The 12487-nt window shown below is 38.1% G+C and overlaps 1 protein-coding gene across 1 annotated transcript; it reads left to right on the top strand.

Annotated features, from left to right (window-relative positions):
• Positions 1-934: 934 nt before the first annotated feature.
• On the top strand, positions 935-12237 carry LOC139297230 (calpain-8-like). Its single transcript, XM_070919802.1, has 21 exons — positions 935-1192; positions 1582-1651; positions 1919-2037; positions 2144-2277; positions 2380-2554; positions 4077-4151; positions 4320-4405; positions 5272-5346; positions 5745-5905; positions 6505-6671; positions 7132-7143; positions 7260-7468; positions 7850-7895; positions 8058-8126; positions 8574-8631; positions 8768-8829; positions 9045-9113; positions 9215-9293; positions 10369-10485; positions 11096-11148; positions 11422-12237. Exons 1-21 carry the CDS (start codon positions 956-958, stop codon positions 11446-11448), a joined length of 2100 nt encoding a protein of 699 aa, XP_070775903.1. The 5' UTR covers positions 935-955; the 3' UTR covers positions 11449-12237.
• The last annotated feature ends 250 nt before the right edge of the window (positions 12238-12487 follow it).

The following is a 12487-nucleotide window of genomic DNA, read 5'->3' as shown; positions in this document are numbered from 1 at the left end:
ATATTTTAGTGTGCTCCAAGCAGCCAACACTTTTTTATAGGACTGTTTTCTTTTCGACTACACTTTTAGCATTTTTGGTGTGTGATTCAGTGATGTCTTGATCAACCATCAGTTACCTTCTGGGCCTTGTGCAAAACCACCACTGCAAACTGACAAATTATTAATAGTACATTAACATAAACAATAAGTTATTGTATAACATACTATTGAGGTTATGAAGAACCAGCATGCACAATGACTTATTTAGAGAACTTGTTTTACCCTTTTGGCACCCAAAAGGCCGATTTAAACTGTGTAGAGAATGAGAGAAACAGAAAGGCATGTTGAGGAAAATAGTACCTTAACCTCAACAATAGGTTATAAAATCCCCACGCCTTATTAAGGCCTTTTTTCTACATTATTTAATGGCTATTACTTATTATCAAATTCATGTAACATGAAAACAGTCGACTCCTAGAGTGTCTTTTAGTACAACCAAACACAGCTATCCTGTTTGATGAGTCACCATGGTAGCGACTTATCAATCACAAGGTAGCCACACCCTAAAGCATAACCTGCTAACCCTATATCGTCAATTTTACTCGAAATGGGACCATCATTTACAAAATGAACATCATGCTGTATTGGAGAACACTTGAAACTAGTGATTGATACCTAAAAACTCATTAAGAAAATGTTTACTGAGGTAATAAATCAAGTGAGAAGTAGGGTCATTTTCTCATAGACTTCTATACAGTCGGACTTCTTTTTGCAAAGAGTGGAGTTGCACCCTGCTGGCAATTATAAAGAATGCAGGTTTAAGGCACTTCCATTGCCTTTAAGGCATTGGCTTCACTTTTCAGACCTGGAGGTTGGTCTTTGGTTATAACTGTATGATTGAAGTGTGTCACCAAAAAGTCCATATGGAAAATCTGGAGAATCTCCTTTTTCTGAACAGAGCTCAAACACTGCAGCAATGCCTCCACCGGGTGTGTGTATGAACATCATCAATGAACGTCACAAGAAAGATGGTTATGGGACCATCGCCAGCCCTGAAATGTTCCTCAACCAAGACTTCCAGCAGTTGAAACAGTTCTGTCTCATCAAACGGGTGAGGTACATCGACGACATGTTCCCCCCTGACAGGAACTCCATCGGCAAAGGCATTCTGAGCCCTGCTGACATGGCCCGAGTGGTGTGGCTGAGACCAATGGTGAGTGTTTTAGTGGCCGAAAACTGCAGATATGATCCCATATTACACTACATGTTGATGTTTAAACAAGCATGTAAGTTATCACAGTCTTCAACCAGCAGAAAGATAAACAAATTCAGTTGTAATTAGAACCTAGCGTCTCTGTTGTGGGGTAAACCTGCATGTTTTCCCAACCAGACTAAAATCAAAGTAACGCAGCAGTCAGGCTCACAAAATCTGTGTTTCTGAAGGTTTCTGAAATGTTTGAATGAGTGGTTTATATCTGCTGGTCACAGCTGAAGGAAATACAAGGTCATTATTATAATGTATTATTGCATTGTTATCTAGAGACTTATTCTTTTATCAAACCTTTAACATGTTTTGTGTTTTAAACAATTCCTCTGTTTCAGAAAATTGTTCCCAATCCATCTTTTGCTGTTGATGGGGTCTCCAGGTTTGACTTTGGTCAAGGATTGGTTGGTAGGAAAATTGCTTCATTCATAACAATAAAATAAATTGGTTTTCCAGCAATGCCATTATGAGATGCAAGTGCAGACATCGGGCAAAATATAGACTAAAGTAGGGCACAGAGCTACATATCAGAAGATATTGTACCAATGTGCTTTCTGCCCTCTCAGCTGTGTTAGTATTCTTGATATACACACTTCTGTAAACACTTACTATATGTGTCTGCTTAGTACACAAGTTCATTGAGCTCTGACAACTCAATGACCATCTTTTACTCAGGAAACTGCTGGTTTCTTGCATCTATCGGAGCCCTGACATTCCAGAATGACGTCCTCGGGCAAGTTGTTCCTCTCGAGCAAACATTTGATGAGGACTACTGTGGGCTGTTCCACTTCAGGGTAAAGCAGCAATCATTGCCAACAGTATTTGTCTAAATTTGTCTTGTTCTACATATCTCAGTTTGCTCTAAAAGTCTTCATATTATCTCTTTTCTCAACTACTCAGTTCTGGAGATTTGGAAGGTGGGTGGATGTTGTCATTGATGACAAGCTACCAACAATCAATGGCAATTTGATCTTCGTACACTCCAAAGACCCAACTGAGTTCTGGCCAGCTTTGCTGGAGAAAGCCTATGCCAAGTATGGAAAAACATTGTTTCTCAGCCATAAGATCCATTTTCTCAGAGTGAGATTTGTCGTATTTTTTGAGTATCTGTCGAAGTAATTTCACAACCTTTTCAGAGTGTGTGGTTCCTACTCAGACATGAGTGCTGGAACTCCTGCAGAGGCTTTGGTGGACTTCACTGGGGGTGTTCACATATGTATCAATCTATCAGACCCTCCTCCAAACCTGTGGGAACTGATGTGCAGAGCTGGCCAATCCACGTCACTGATGGGTTGTGGTACACCACAGGGGGTAAGCACCAATATACCACACAAAACCACACACCAGCTCTTTTTGCTTTTATAAAATGTGAAACTCTTTGGGGTGTCTGTCTGTCCAAAAGACCAGGACCTGTTCATAAAAGCATTTTAGGGCTAAGATTATCCTAGCCTCTTAGGCTTAGCCTTAGCCTCTATTTTATTGGTGGATGTTGGATTTGATAATAAATCTTTCTAGCTGCCAACGTTTTCACTAAACTAAAACTGAACAAACTGAAACTAGAAACATTATTGTGGCATGGTTTCCTTTACAGTAAGCGTGTGAATAACTATCTGTTATGAAATATTTGAGCTGTATGCAAATTTCCTTTGACGTCCCCAGAGTGACAGGTAGTCGGTTTTTTTTTTAATCCCCTCTTGAAGCAGAAGCACGTAGTTGTTTTCTTCTGGACCCATTTATGTAGGGAAAAGGAGATTTAAACAAAGTGGAGGAAAAACTGACCATGGCATTTAAGGACATCCCAATTTTTTATGATATAACTAAAGGGGGGCACATGCTACCTGGGTACTGGCGCACCTAAATGGAATATATTAAATATTACTGTATGATAAGTGAAAATGTCTTCCACTGCTACGAAAGCAGTGATGAATGTCGTTGCAGGTCACAGTATAAAAGTATTAAAAGTCATGTTATTTTACAGCACTATGACCAGTGTGCATGTAATGGTACAAAGAGAAAGAAAAACGTCCAGTGCGTTGCTTATAGTATTTCTCTCAGATATCAGGCATTTTAGTATTTTTTGCAGAATTAAACAATATGGTTTACTTTGCTTTTCTGTTTCTGTCTTTGCAAAATTTGAATAGGCAAAAACTAGATGAACAGAAATTAAAAAAAACAATTTGTCTTGTTGTAATTTACTTTATCATAGTCTGTTTGCACAGGTTATTAGTCCGTATGCAGTTTATTAATCTTAATCTTCCAAAGTGAACCCTAAGTGGCTCCGTAGAGTCGCAGTATTCTAACAGTGGTCTCTTAACATTTTGCGAAATGAGCACATGCATGAGTTCATGATACTACATGCTCCTTTCATGAACAGTGAGAAAGCAGACTGTTCCCTAAATGAAAAGATGTGCTAGAGGCTAGTGGCATGTTAGGCTGAAATATTGTGGTGTAAAGATAGGGTGGGATTAGGGATTTGTATGGGTGCACTCCAACAATATGCGAAAATGGCCAACCTAGTTAATGCAGCTAGTAGCATAGTTTTTGTATTATTGTTGAGCCTCTTGCCATTTCCTTTTATACTTGTCTTTTTCATTGAGCTAAAGTCTAACTGAAGAAGTGTCCTTTTACTACACATGTTGATGCTTAACTTTTTAATATATTTTAGAATTTTTGTTATATATGGACTCTACTGTTGCCAATTCAGTGATCAAGGAGATAAACAAAATTAAATGTTGGTCTTCTGTGAACTTATTTATTATGTGGTTAAAGAAAAGCATGTTGCACCAAACTACCTGCACTGATAACATTTACATATCAACTGTGTACCTTGTAGGAGACATCTGAAAACATTGTATTACAAAATGGATTGGTCCAAGGCCATGCCTACACTGTCACAGGTGTGAAACAGGTGAGGAATGTTTTAAAGACATTTCAAAATATAGTAAACAATAATTCAGTGGTCATAAAAGTTATATTATGAACAGCTAGGCTTTTGAGCTTCTGCTGAAGCTTACCTCCCCAAAGGATTTGGTTCATTTATGGAAAATAACATTGTGTTAATAACTGTGTTATTCAGATGATGAGCCGAGGGCAACTAGTAAACCTGGTGCGTTTGTGGAACCCCTGGGGAACAGGAGAATGGAGTGGAGACTGGAGTGATCAGTAAGAACGACAACGAGTGTTTCACAGGGAAATTGCACTGATTTGCTGCGTCAGGAGATAAAATATTGAGATTATTTTCCAGTGACAAAGCACATTGCAGATGTATTCACTGTCACACACAGACATATTTCATAAGAATATTTTGCCAACAATTGGAGTCTGCTTCTTCCCTCTACAGTGACAAACTAAATCCTTACAATAATAACCCTCTCATTATAAACTGGTTTTTCCCTTTGGCAGTGAAACATGACCGGGGAAGTTTGGGCAGGTCTTAAATGTCAACTGTTAACCAAGTAAAAGAAAAAGAAAGGAGAGTAACAATTTGTGTTGGACAAGTCTTGACATAACTTGTGTCTTGTGAAAAATTACCTGTGTACTTTTTAAAGTATAATCTTCTCCATTTGAAATGGTTTCATTTTTCCATGCTAAGCATGCTAAGGATGTTTGAAACAGAGCCCTGAGAAGTCTCTCTAGCTGCCTCAGTGTCTTGATGGCTTTCACAAACTGGTTTTGGCAGTTTTCTGTCTAGTTTTGTTGAACAGCAAATGCAACCTGCTGACATTTTGTCAAAAGAATATGTTTTAGGCTTTTTTCAGTTGTATGCCATGCCAACTATAGTTAATTAGCAATTACACTAATTAATCTGTCCAGTATAACCCCACTGTGATCTATTGGTCACTCAGCAGCTCTACTGGAGGAGTTGGGAGTTATGTGTCTTACTACATACACTTTAAACTTCTGTTAGAGTTTGTATCATACGTAGAAAGTATAAATAGTTTCTGAGTTATAACACTCATCTTAATCTTAAGAACAATTTATAACCATATTACCTCTCCTCTTCCTTCACTGATAAATTGTATCTAAAGGTCGCCTTTGTGGCAAACCGTGAGTCCTCAAGATCGTGACATGTGCCTTTCAGTGGTTGATGACGGGGAGTTTTGGTAAGCATCTTGAAATCAAAAAACAATTTTTGTGCAAAAATGAAAAAAAAAACGATGATTAAAATTTAAAACTGATTATATAAAATGTATATTTAAAGGGGATTAAAAGTTGTTTTTGAAAAACAGTTACTATACATATTTTTTCTTTAAAGACACATTTCTATGGTGGCCAAGAGAGCCATCGTAATTTAATTATGATTTACATTGTAACATTGTATAATTTATAATTATAATTTGATTATCATTTCAGCAATGTCTGTAAAACAATTTTGCATTTATGCAGATTGCATTTGCATGTCTTACCTCAATTGATCAACACTGATAAATAATTGATGGATCAAGTGAATCTCAGACTGAAACAACAATGTGTTATCTAAATTGATCTCTGATGTCAACAGGATGACCCTGGAAGGCTTCTGTAAGTTTTACACGGATCTTGACATCTGCTGCCTGTGTCCCGACTTCCTTGATGGAAGCTCCACTTGCCATTGGAAGACTTCCTACTACGAGGGCAGATGGGTGGCAGGAACCACAGCTGGAGGATGCATGAATAACCTTGGTACTTTCAGGATATCTGGACTTATGCTCTTTTTTTGGTACTACAGTTGCTTTAAGTTTGGGGCTGTAAACAGGAAGCATAATGTTGCCATAGAGTCAGTGATTTAGCTTACAGCAGGGCTACAAATTGAGCCCTGTTTTTCTGCTTACATTTTGGCAAACTGGCCCATTAAAATGATGCCGAAGTAGCAGTTCCTGTTTGCAGTGTACCCATGGACATACAGACAACTATCGCTGCATTACTTTGATACTGAAGAAAACTTAAAAACGTGATGATTTTCAGGCAAGTTCTGTAGTTGTAAGGAGTTTCTTTTTCCAATGATTTGATTATGGACGTGTATTTGCAGTGTAATAAAGGCAAATTCTTTAAAGCAATTATTAGTAAATTTAGCAAAAATATTAGCAAAATTAGTCATTGTCATAAATTTATTAACTCACAACAATTAATCACTTTGAAAGTCTGTAATCATTCCAGTGCACACACCAGACTGCATAAGAGAGAAATCAGAATTTGTCAAGTATGGATAAATTGGGTGTAAGATCCATCCTTCTCTTGGCAAAATGGTAAACTGCAAAATTGTTTTCCTCTTTTCCTTCCAGAGAACTTCTGGACTAATCCACAGTATCGGGTCAAGATTGACAAATTACTCAGTGACTGTTCAGCGAAACAGGATGAAAAAAACATGCTGGTATCTCTCATGCAAAAGCCTGACAAGAGGAACAGACGCCTGGTCCAAAATCTCCACATTGGATTCTCTGTATTTGAGGTAAATGTTACCCTGTCACACAGTGTGAGTACTATCATGGATATATCATGCATAGTTGTGGGGAAGCAAATAGTAAAATTAAATGAAATCAAAAATTAAACCGTTCTGTAGACTCAGCCATTCTGTGTCATCATGGTGGATAATATTAGTCAAAAAGTTAGCATTACAGTTTTGTGACTTAACAAAATGCAACATAAAACATCTGTAACAAGCTCATGAAGTCATTTTGAGTGCAGCATATTCCAAGTCTCAAGTGCTCACTCACTTTTTCATAAGCATTTAAACATGTGTTTTTTTTCCAGAATTTTGGTAAATAAACCTCTATAAACCCCATAAGTGATGATTAAAGTCCATGATTTATATTTGCATTATTTACATGGTTTCATATTGTCATGATTTCACTTGAACTAATTTTGTTTTGTTGCTAACATTAACTCATTTTCCTCTGATTTCTTCCAAGGTGACCAAAGAAGTAAGTAACATTTTTAGCCCAATCCTCATATACAGTGTATACCTACCTACATTGTGCTGCTATTCTAGATTGATATGAACTGGATAGAAATGAAATATCTATTACTGGCATTACAGTACGAGGCACAGAGGGGGAAGTTCCCAGCCTCTTTCTTCAGCAGAAACAAACCTGTTGCCCAAACTAAAACCTACATGAATGCACGTGAGGTGATGACATTCACCACACTGAAGCCTGGTGAATACCTCATTGTGCCGTCCACCTTCAATCCCAATGAGACAGCCTCCTTCATCCTGACCATCCTCTCCAAGGCAGAGACCCATGTCCAGTAAGTCATTTGCAACTCACTAATTAGCCTTTAAAAGCTAAGTTTTACAATTAATCTACAAGATAGCACGTCCTGGACCAGTCTCTCCACTGCACGCATAGAGAACCCTCCATCAAACTCCCAGTAAGACAGCGAACAAGCTGACCCCCAAAAGGTAGTAACTGTGATGTTATTACTGCATTTCAAATTGTAATCCCTTACACTACACATTACTAAAAAGAGTAATCACATTCCTGAAACGCTATACGAAGTACATTCGTACTTCATACAAAGTATCTTCGTAACTTGGTACAAAGTTTTCGTAAGAAGTATCTTCGTAACGTGTTGCTGCCCACCACTGGCCACAAGTTATGTACTGATGTCTCTTGTCTTTCCTCTCAGTGAGAATTCCGGTGGGCATAGCCACGAACATATGGAAGTGGAAGAGGTGTGCAAGATTTTGAAATATATTGTCAATGTTCAGATTATTTTGGTGTTGCTATTGGGTTACATGTTGTTTGCCATGTTGATTACATTGATAGCATATGACACATACATATTTCCCAGCGCGTTAATTCACCTGGAGCTAAAAGCGCTCAATCTTTTGCAGCCCACACCAGCTGAAAACGGAGTGGATGACGAAAATAAGAGAAGCTTGTTCCGTCAATTCTCTGACAAGGTATTTTGTGTGTCTTAAAGCAATAGTTCAACATTTTGGAAAATGTGCTTATTTGCTTTACCGCAGTCTCCACTGGCGTAGACTCCAGGATGTGACTGGTCCCAGCGAATAAATAGTCAGGCACAAAACCTAACCTTGACCAGAAACAGATTATTGTTAGCTTTACACTTTTTTGTACAAATGATATATGAACAATATAAAATGCTTCTAGTCTGGCTGTATTTAGCACACAGACATGAGAGTGGTATTGATCCTCTTATCTTAACTCTTGGCAAGAAAGGTGAACATGCATTTGAACTATTCCTTTAATCAGAATACAGCTGGGCTTTAAATGTCACCTAAGTGATTTCTGTCAAACCCATAAGGTGTAGCATACTATCATTTCTCTTCAATATAAAGGTAACCGACCGTGAGTCTTTCCTTTCCTTGTTTTCATCTCATTTCCAGTATGATGAAGTGGATGCTGAGCAGCTCCAGAAGCTTCTAAATGACAGAATCCTGAAAGGTTTGGATTCTCAAACTCCAACAGACTTGACAGCATATGAGCTAAAAATGATTCGAATATAATAATCTTGTGTAGCACTGCTATGTTGCTGGGTTTAGGCCAAATTAAATGTCCTATTTTTTCTATTTTTGTTTAGGAGACTTGAAATCTGGAGGCTTCAGCATTGATGCCTGTCGCAGCATGGTTGCTCTGATGGATGTATCCTCTTATTTGATATTCTTTGTGAATTGATGTACTTGAGTGTTTTAGCCCTTTTTCTCATTGTCAGCTGCTGTAGTAGTTACATAAAGCACAAGCAGTGTACATGCCAAAACCTGCCTGCCCTTCTGATGGTTTCACACACGGATAGATTTAAAAGTCAGGCTTAGGCACGAAAAAACATGTACAGCTCTGAGACCTTAATGATGGGTTAGACATCAATCACTGGCAAACTGAATGGTGAGGAATTTGTTCGCCTGTGGAAAAAGGTTGTCGGACACAAGGTAAAAGGAACCAAGTGAAGGTCAAAGATTTCATGATAAAACAAAGATGACTGGTGGCTTCCTAATAACATAATTAATTAACTGTCTTTCTCTTTAACCAGGACATTTTCTTCCGCAGTGATGTTTCACAAACAGGAACACTGTCACTGAGTGAGCTCAGGAATGCAATCATGGCTTCAGGTAGTCAATCAACCACTTATTTTTGTCTACTATAGACATAACTGAACCATCCTGAGATGTATCCCCCTTATATCAAATATAATGAATTGTAAACAACAACAGAAAATACACAATCTTGCCAACTTGCTTTTAAAACAATTGTTGATGCAAAACAATGCCATAAAACAAGGTCCCAGATATATAATGTATACACCAATTGTAGAAGAAGTACTCAGATCCATTAGAAGAGATAAATCTGAGGGGTTGTAAGATGATTAATGGGAAAAGGACAAAGGTTCTGCCACTTGGACTTTTCCCCTCACGGATAATTTTACCTCTTTGGGATCGGACGGTTATTTAAATGAAAGCATCTGAGGAGTTTAGAGAGGAAATCTCTCTTTGGTGGAACTGCTAGCAACTCATGGACAGCTGAAATAAGACGAGGGGCTCCAAGTAGACATTGCGTCATTTCTACAAGCTTGATTTTTATGCGAGTGTGAGTGTTGGCACTCTGTGTGAGGTCCATCGCAGCAATTACAGCGTGTTTTTGTAAATGTGGCACAAAGACTGCTTTTGTGCATACACAGGGTTTTATTCTTGATTCTACAATGAATCAAATGCACTATTATTGATGTTTTGCAAAATGTTCTTTTGCTGCAGTAGACAAGATTACTCATGTTATTGCCTGTACTCCAAACCTTTAAATTCCTAAGGAGTAATTGTAGTTGAGCAAGCTTGTCTGTCAACAATATAAATACTCCTGAGCTTTATGATCATGTAATGTCAATCCCCTGCTTTCGTGTTTCACAAACTGATTTTAACAGATTAGGGATAATCTTTTGCACTTTGAGTCCAAGCACAATAACCCTTTTCCACAGCAGAAATATTGACGTGCTGTAGCAGGAAAAGCACAGGTATTACTAATGACATTAACGATGGCTCTGTTCTATTCACGTGTCCCAGTGGGCCATGACAGTGTGAGAGTCATGCTTTAATGAAACACAAAATCATCTGCAGATGAATCGATAATGTAAACAATTAGTTAGTTGCAGCCCTAATAAAAATCATGGCTAAACTTTTGTCCTATGTCGGTCAGGAAAGAGGGTCAGCGATGACATGCTGAATTTGATTGCTCTGCGCTACGGTTCCTCCTCTGGACTCATAACACTCGAGAACTTCATCAGTCTGATCCTTCGCTTCGACTGCATGAACCGTAAGTACATTTGGACAGCTGATGACAGTTGACAATATTTAAAGTACATATATGAATACTTTTATCCACATTTCGTTCACTTGAAACATCCACTTGGACTAAAGGAGGAACTGAGTATGATTTGGTGGCCATAGGTCAAACGTCAAGGTCACTGTGACTTCAAAAAACACGTTTTTGGCCATAACTCAAGAATTGATGACCATATTATACAGTCAACATGTGTATGAAATCTGGAATTGACCACTTCAAGTATTCACTGTGCCTAAATAAAGCCTCATAGAGCTACTAGCATGGTTTTAGATTCTTAGTTTTGTTGAAATAACATTTTCACATCTGGAGCGACTAAACTGCCCTGTGTTGTCAGGTTAGCGGTGCACCATTGGGTGGGCTACAGTAACTTAGAGTGTCCAACGCATTCTACTGGCAGCAAACCATTGTTTCACATATGAGGCAGTACAGGAGTGCAGCAACAGGCAAAGATGAAGCGGTCATATGGATGAGAGTGACATTTTGAAGTTCTGTCATTGCATGTGACAGACATATCTGACTCTCACTCCTTGACCTCACAGTTTTTTGGAGGCCTAATAAAAATGTGTGTCTTTCTCAATAGAAATCTTCAGCCAGTTGTCCAAAGGAAGTACTGTGACTCTTCGCGAATCAGAGGTAATAAAAGTTCTGTTGTAAATTTCTTGAAATGTGTACGTAGGTTTTAAGGTTTTAATCTTTCACAATGTGCACAGGGGGAGGAACATATCTTATTGGCAATTGTACTTTGATGCAAAAAACCTTTCAAATACCATTCCCATAGTGTGTTGAGTACGTTGTTCTAGAAAATATGACATGCTTGTACCATATTTTTAGTTTTCTATGATGAAATGATCTTGCTTTTAACCTACATGGAAGCACATAAATAATCTATCCCTCCTTAATTTTCAGTGGATGTACCTTTCGATGTACACTTAACCTGACAGAGCGGATGAACTGGCAGATTCGTCGGGAATTACAGCCGCAGATCATGTGAAAAAAAACTGTGTGCCTCTGCAAATGAGCTATTACATTAAAAACAGGGTATTTACTTCTAACTTAGCCAATGTTAGGACAGTAACAAAAATGGTGTCCCTCCCTCTTCTCTTTCCTGTGTGTCTCTCTCCCACTGCAAAGTAGAATGGGGAAACAAATGGGAGGAACATGCACAGTCGGCAATGGCAACAGGCAACTTTGCTTACCTGTTACAGATAATACAATACTGTACCTTTTTTAAGTTTTCATGTTAGTCTCTCTGATGTACTCCATTCATTTTATATGGGTTACTGCATTTTCTTTTTTACTGTTGGGTACTGTGGGAATAGACTTTTTTTTAGCCATGCTCAGTCAGTCCACCACTTTGGTCAAACTGAAATATCTCTACAATTATTAGATGGATCCATGAAATTTGGTACACATATCCATGGTGTTCAGGGGGTGAAGCCTACTGACTTTCGTGATCCTCAGATTTACTTTGTGTTTAGTGCCAGTCAGCTTCGACATTGTAAACTTGTTGGCGTGCTGACATTAACATTGAGCTCAAAGCACCACTGAGTACAACCTCACACAGCTAGCATGGCTGTAGATTCTCAGTTTTGTTAAGTCTGTAAGCTAGTGTCTCCAATGGGATACTTTTACATTTCAAGTGGGTTAGTGAATTTTCTTTTTTAGGTGGGTCTTTTTTTTAATCACTTTGTACTTTAAAATAAAGACATTATGGGTTTTACAGTTTTAGTGTATCTGAACGTTTCTTTCATCCTTTATAAATGCATTGCAGACATCTTGAAATGTATATTAAACCCATTTTCATTGTGAAATTATTAGATATACATGAAATACACACAAATCATGGCTTTAGAGATGTGTTGTCCATTTTCGACAGAAAATTCAGGATTATAAACCAAACGTAAGTGAGAATGTGTTGCCTTTTGATCAGCTTGTTGAGCTCCATATAGAACTTTTATTTGTCATTTGAGTC

This window comes from Enoplosus armatus, chromosome 15 (genome assembly GCF_043641665.1).
Source record: "Enoplosus armatus isolate fEnoArm2 chromosome 15, fEnoArm2.hap1, whole genome shotgun sequence".
NCBI lineage: Eukaryota > Metazoa > Chordata > Actinopteri > Centrarchiformes > Enoplosidae > Enoplosus > Enoplosus armatus.
Note: the sequence above shows the minus strand (reverse complement) of the source record. Positions and strands in the feature narration are given on the sequence as shown.

What these genes read in the sequence shown, in the direction of transcription:
- LOC139297230 (XM_070919802.1), top strand. Translation starts at nt 956, where the DNA reads ATGCCTCCACCGGGTGTGTGTATGAACATCATCAATGAACGTCACAAG. An exon ending in AACATATGGAAGTGGAAGAG is followed by an intron (nt 7,896 to 8,057) that starts GTGTGCAAGATT and finishes AATCTTTTGCAG; the next exon opens with CCCACACCAGCTGAAAACGG. An exon ending in TCCGTCAATTCTCTGACAAG is followed by an intron (nt 8,127 to 8,573) that starts GTATTTTGTGTG and finishes TCTCATTTCCAG; the next exon opens with TATGATGAAGTGGATGCTGA.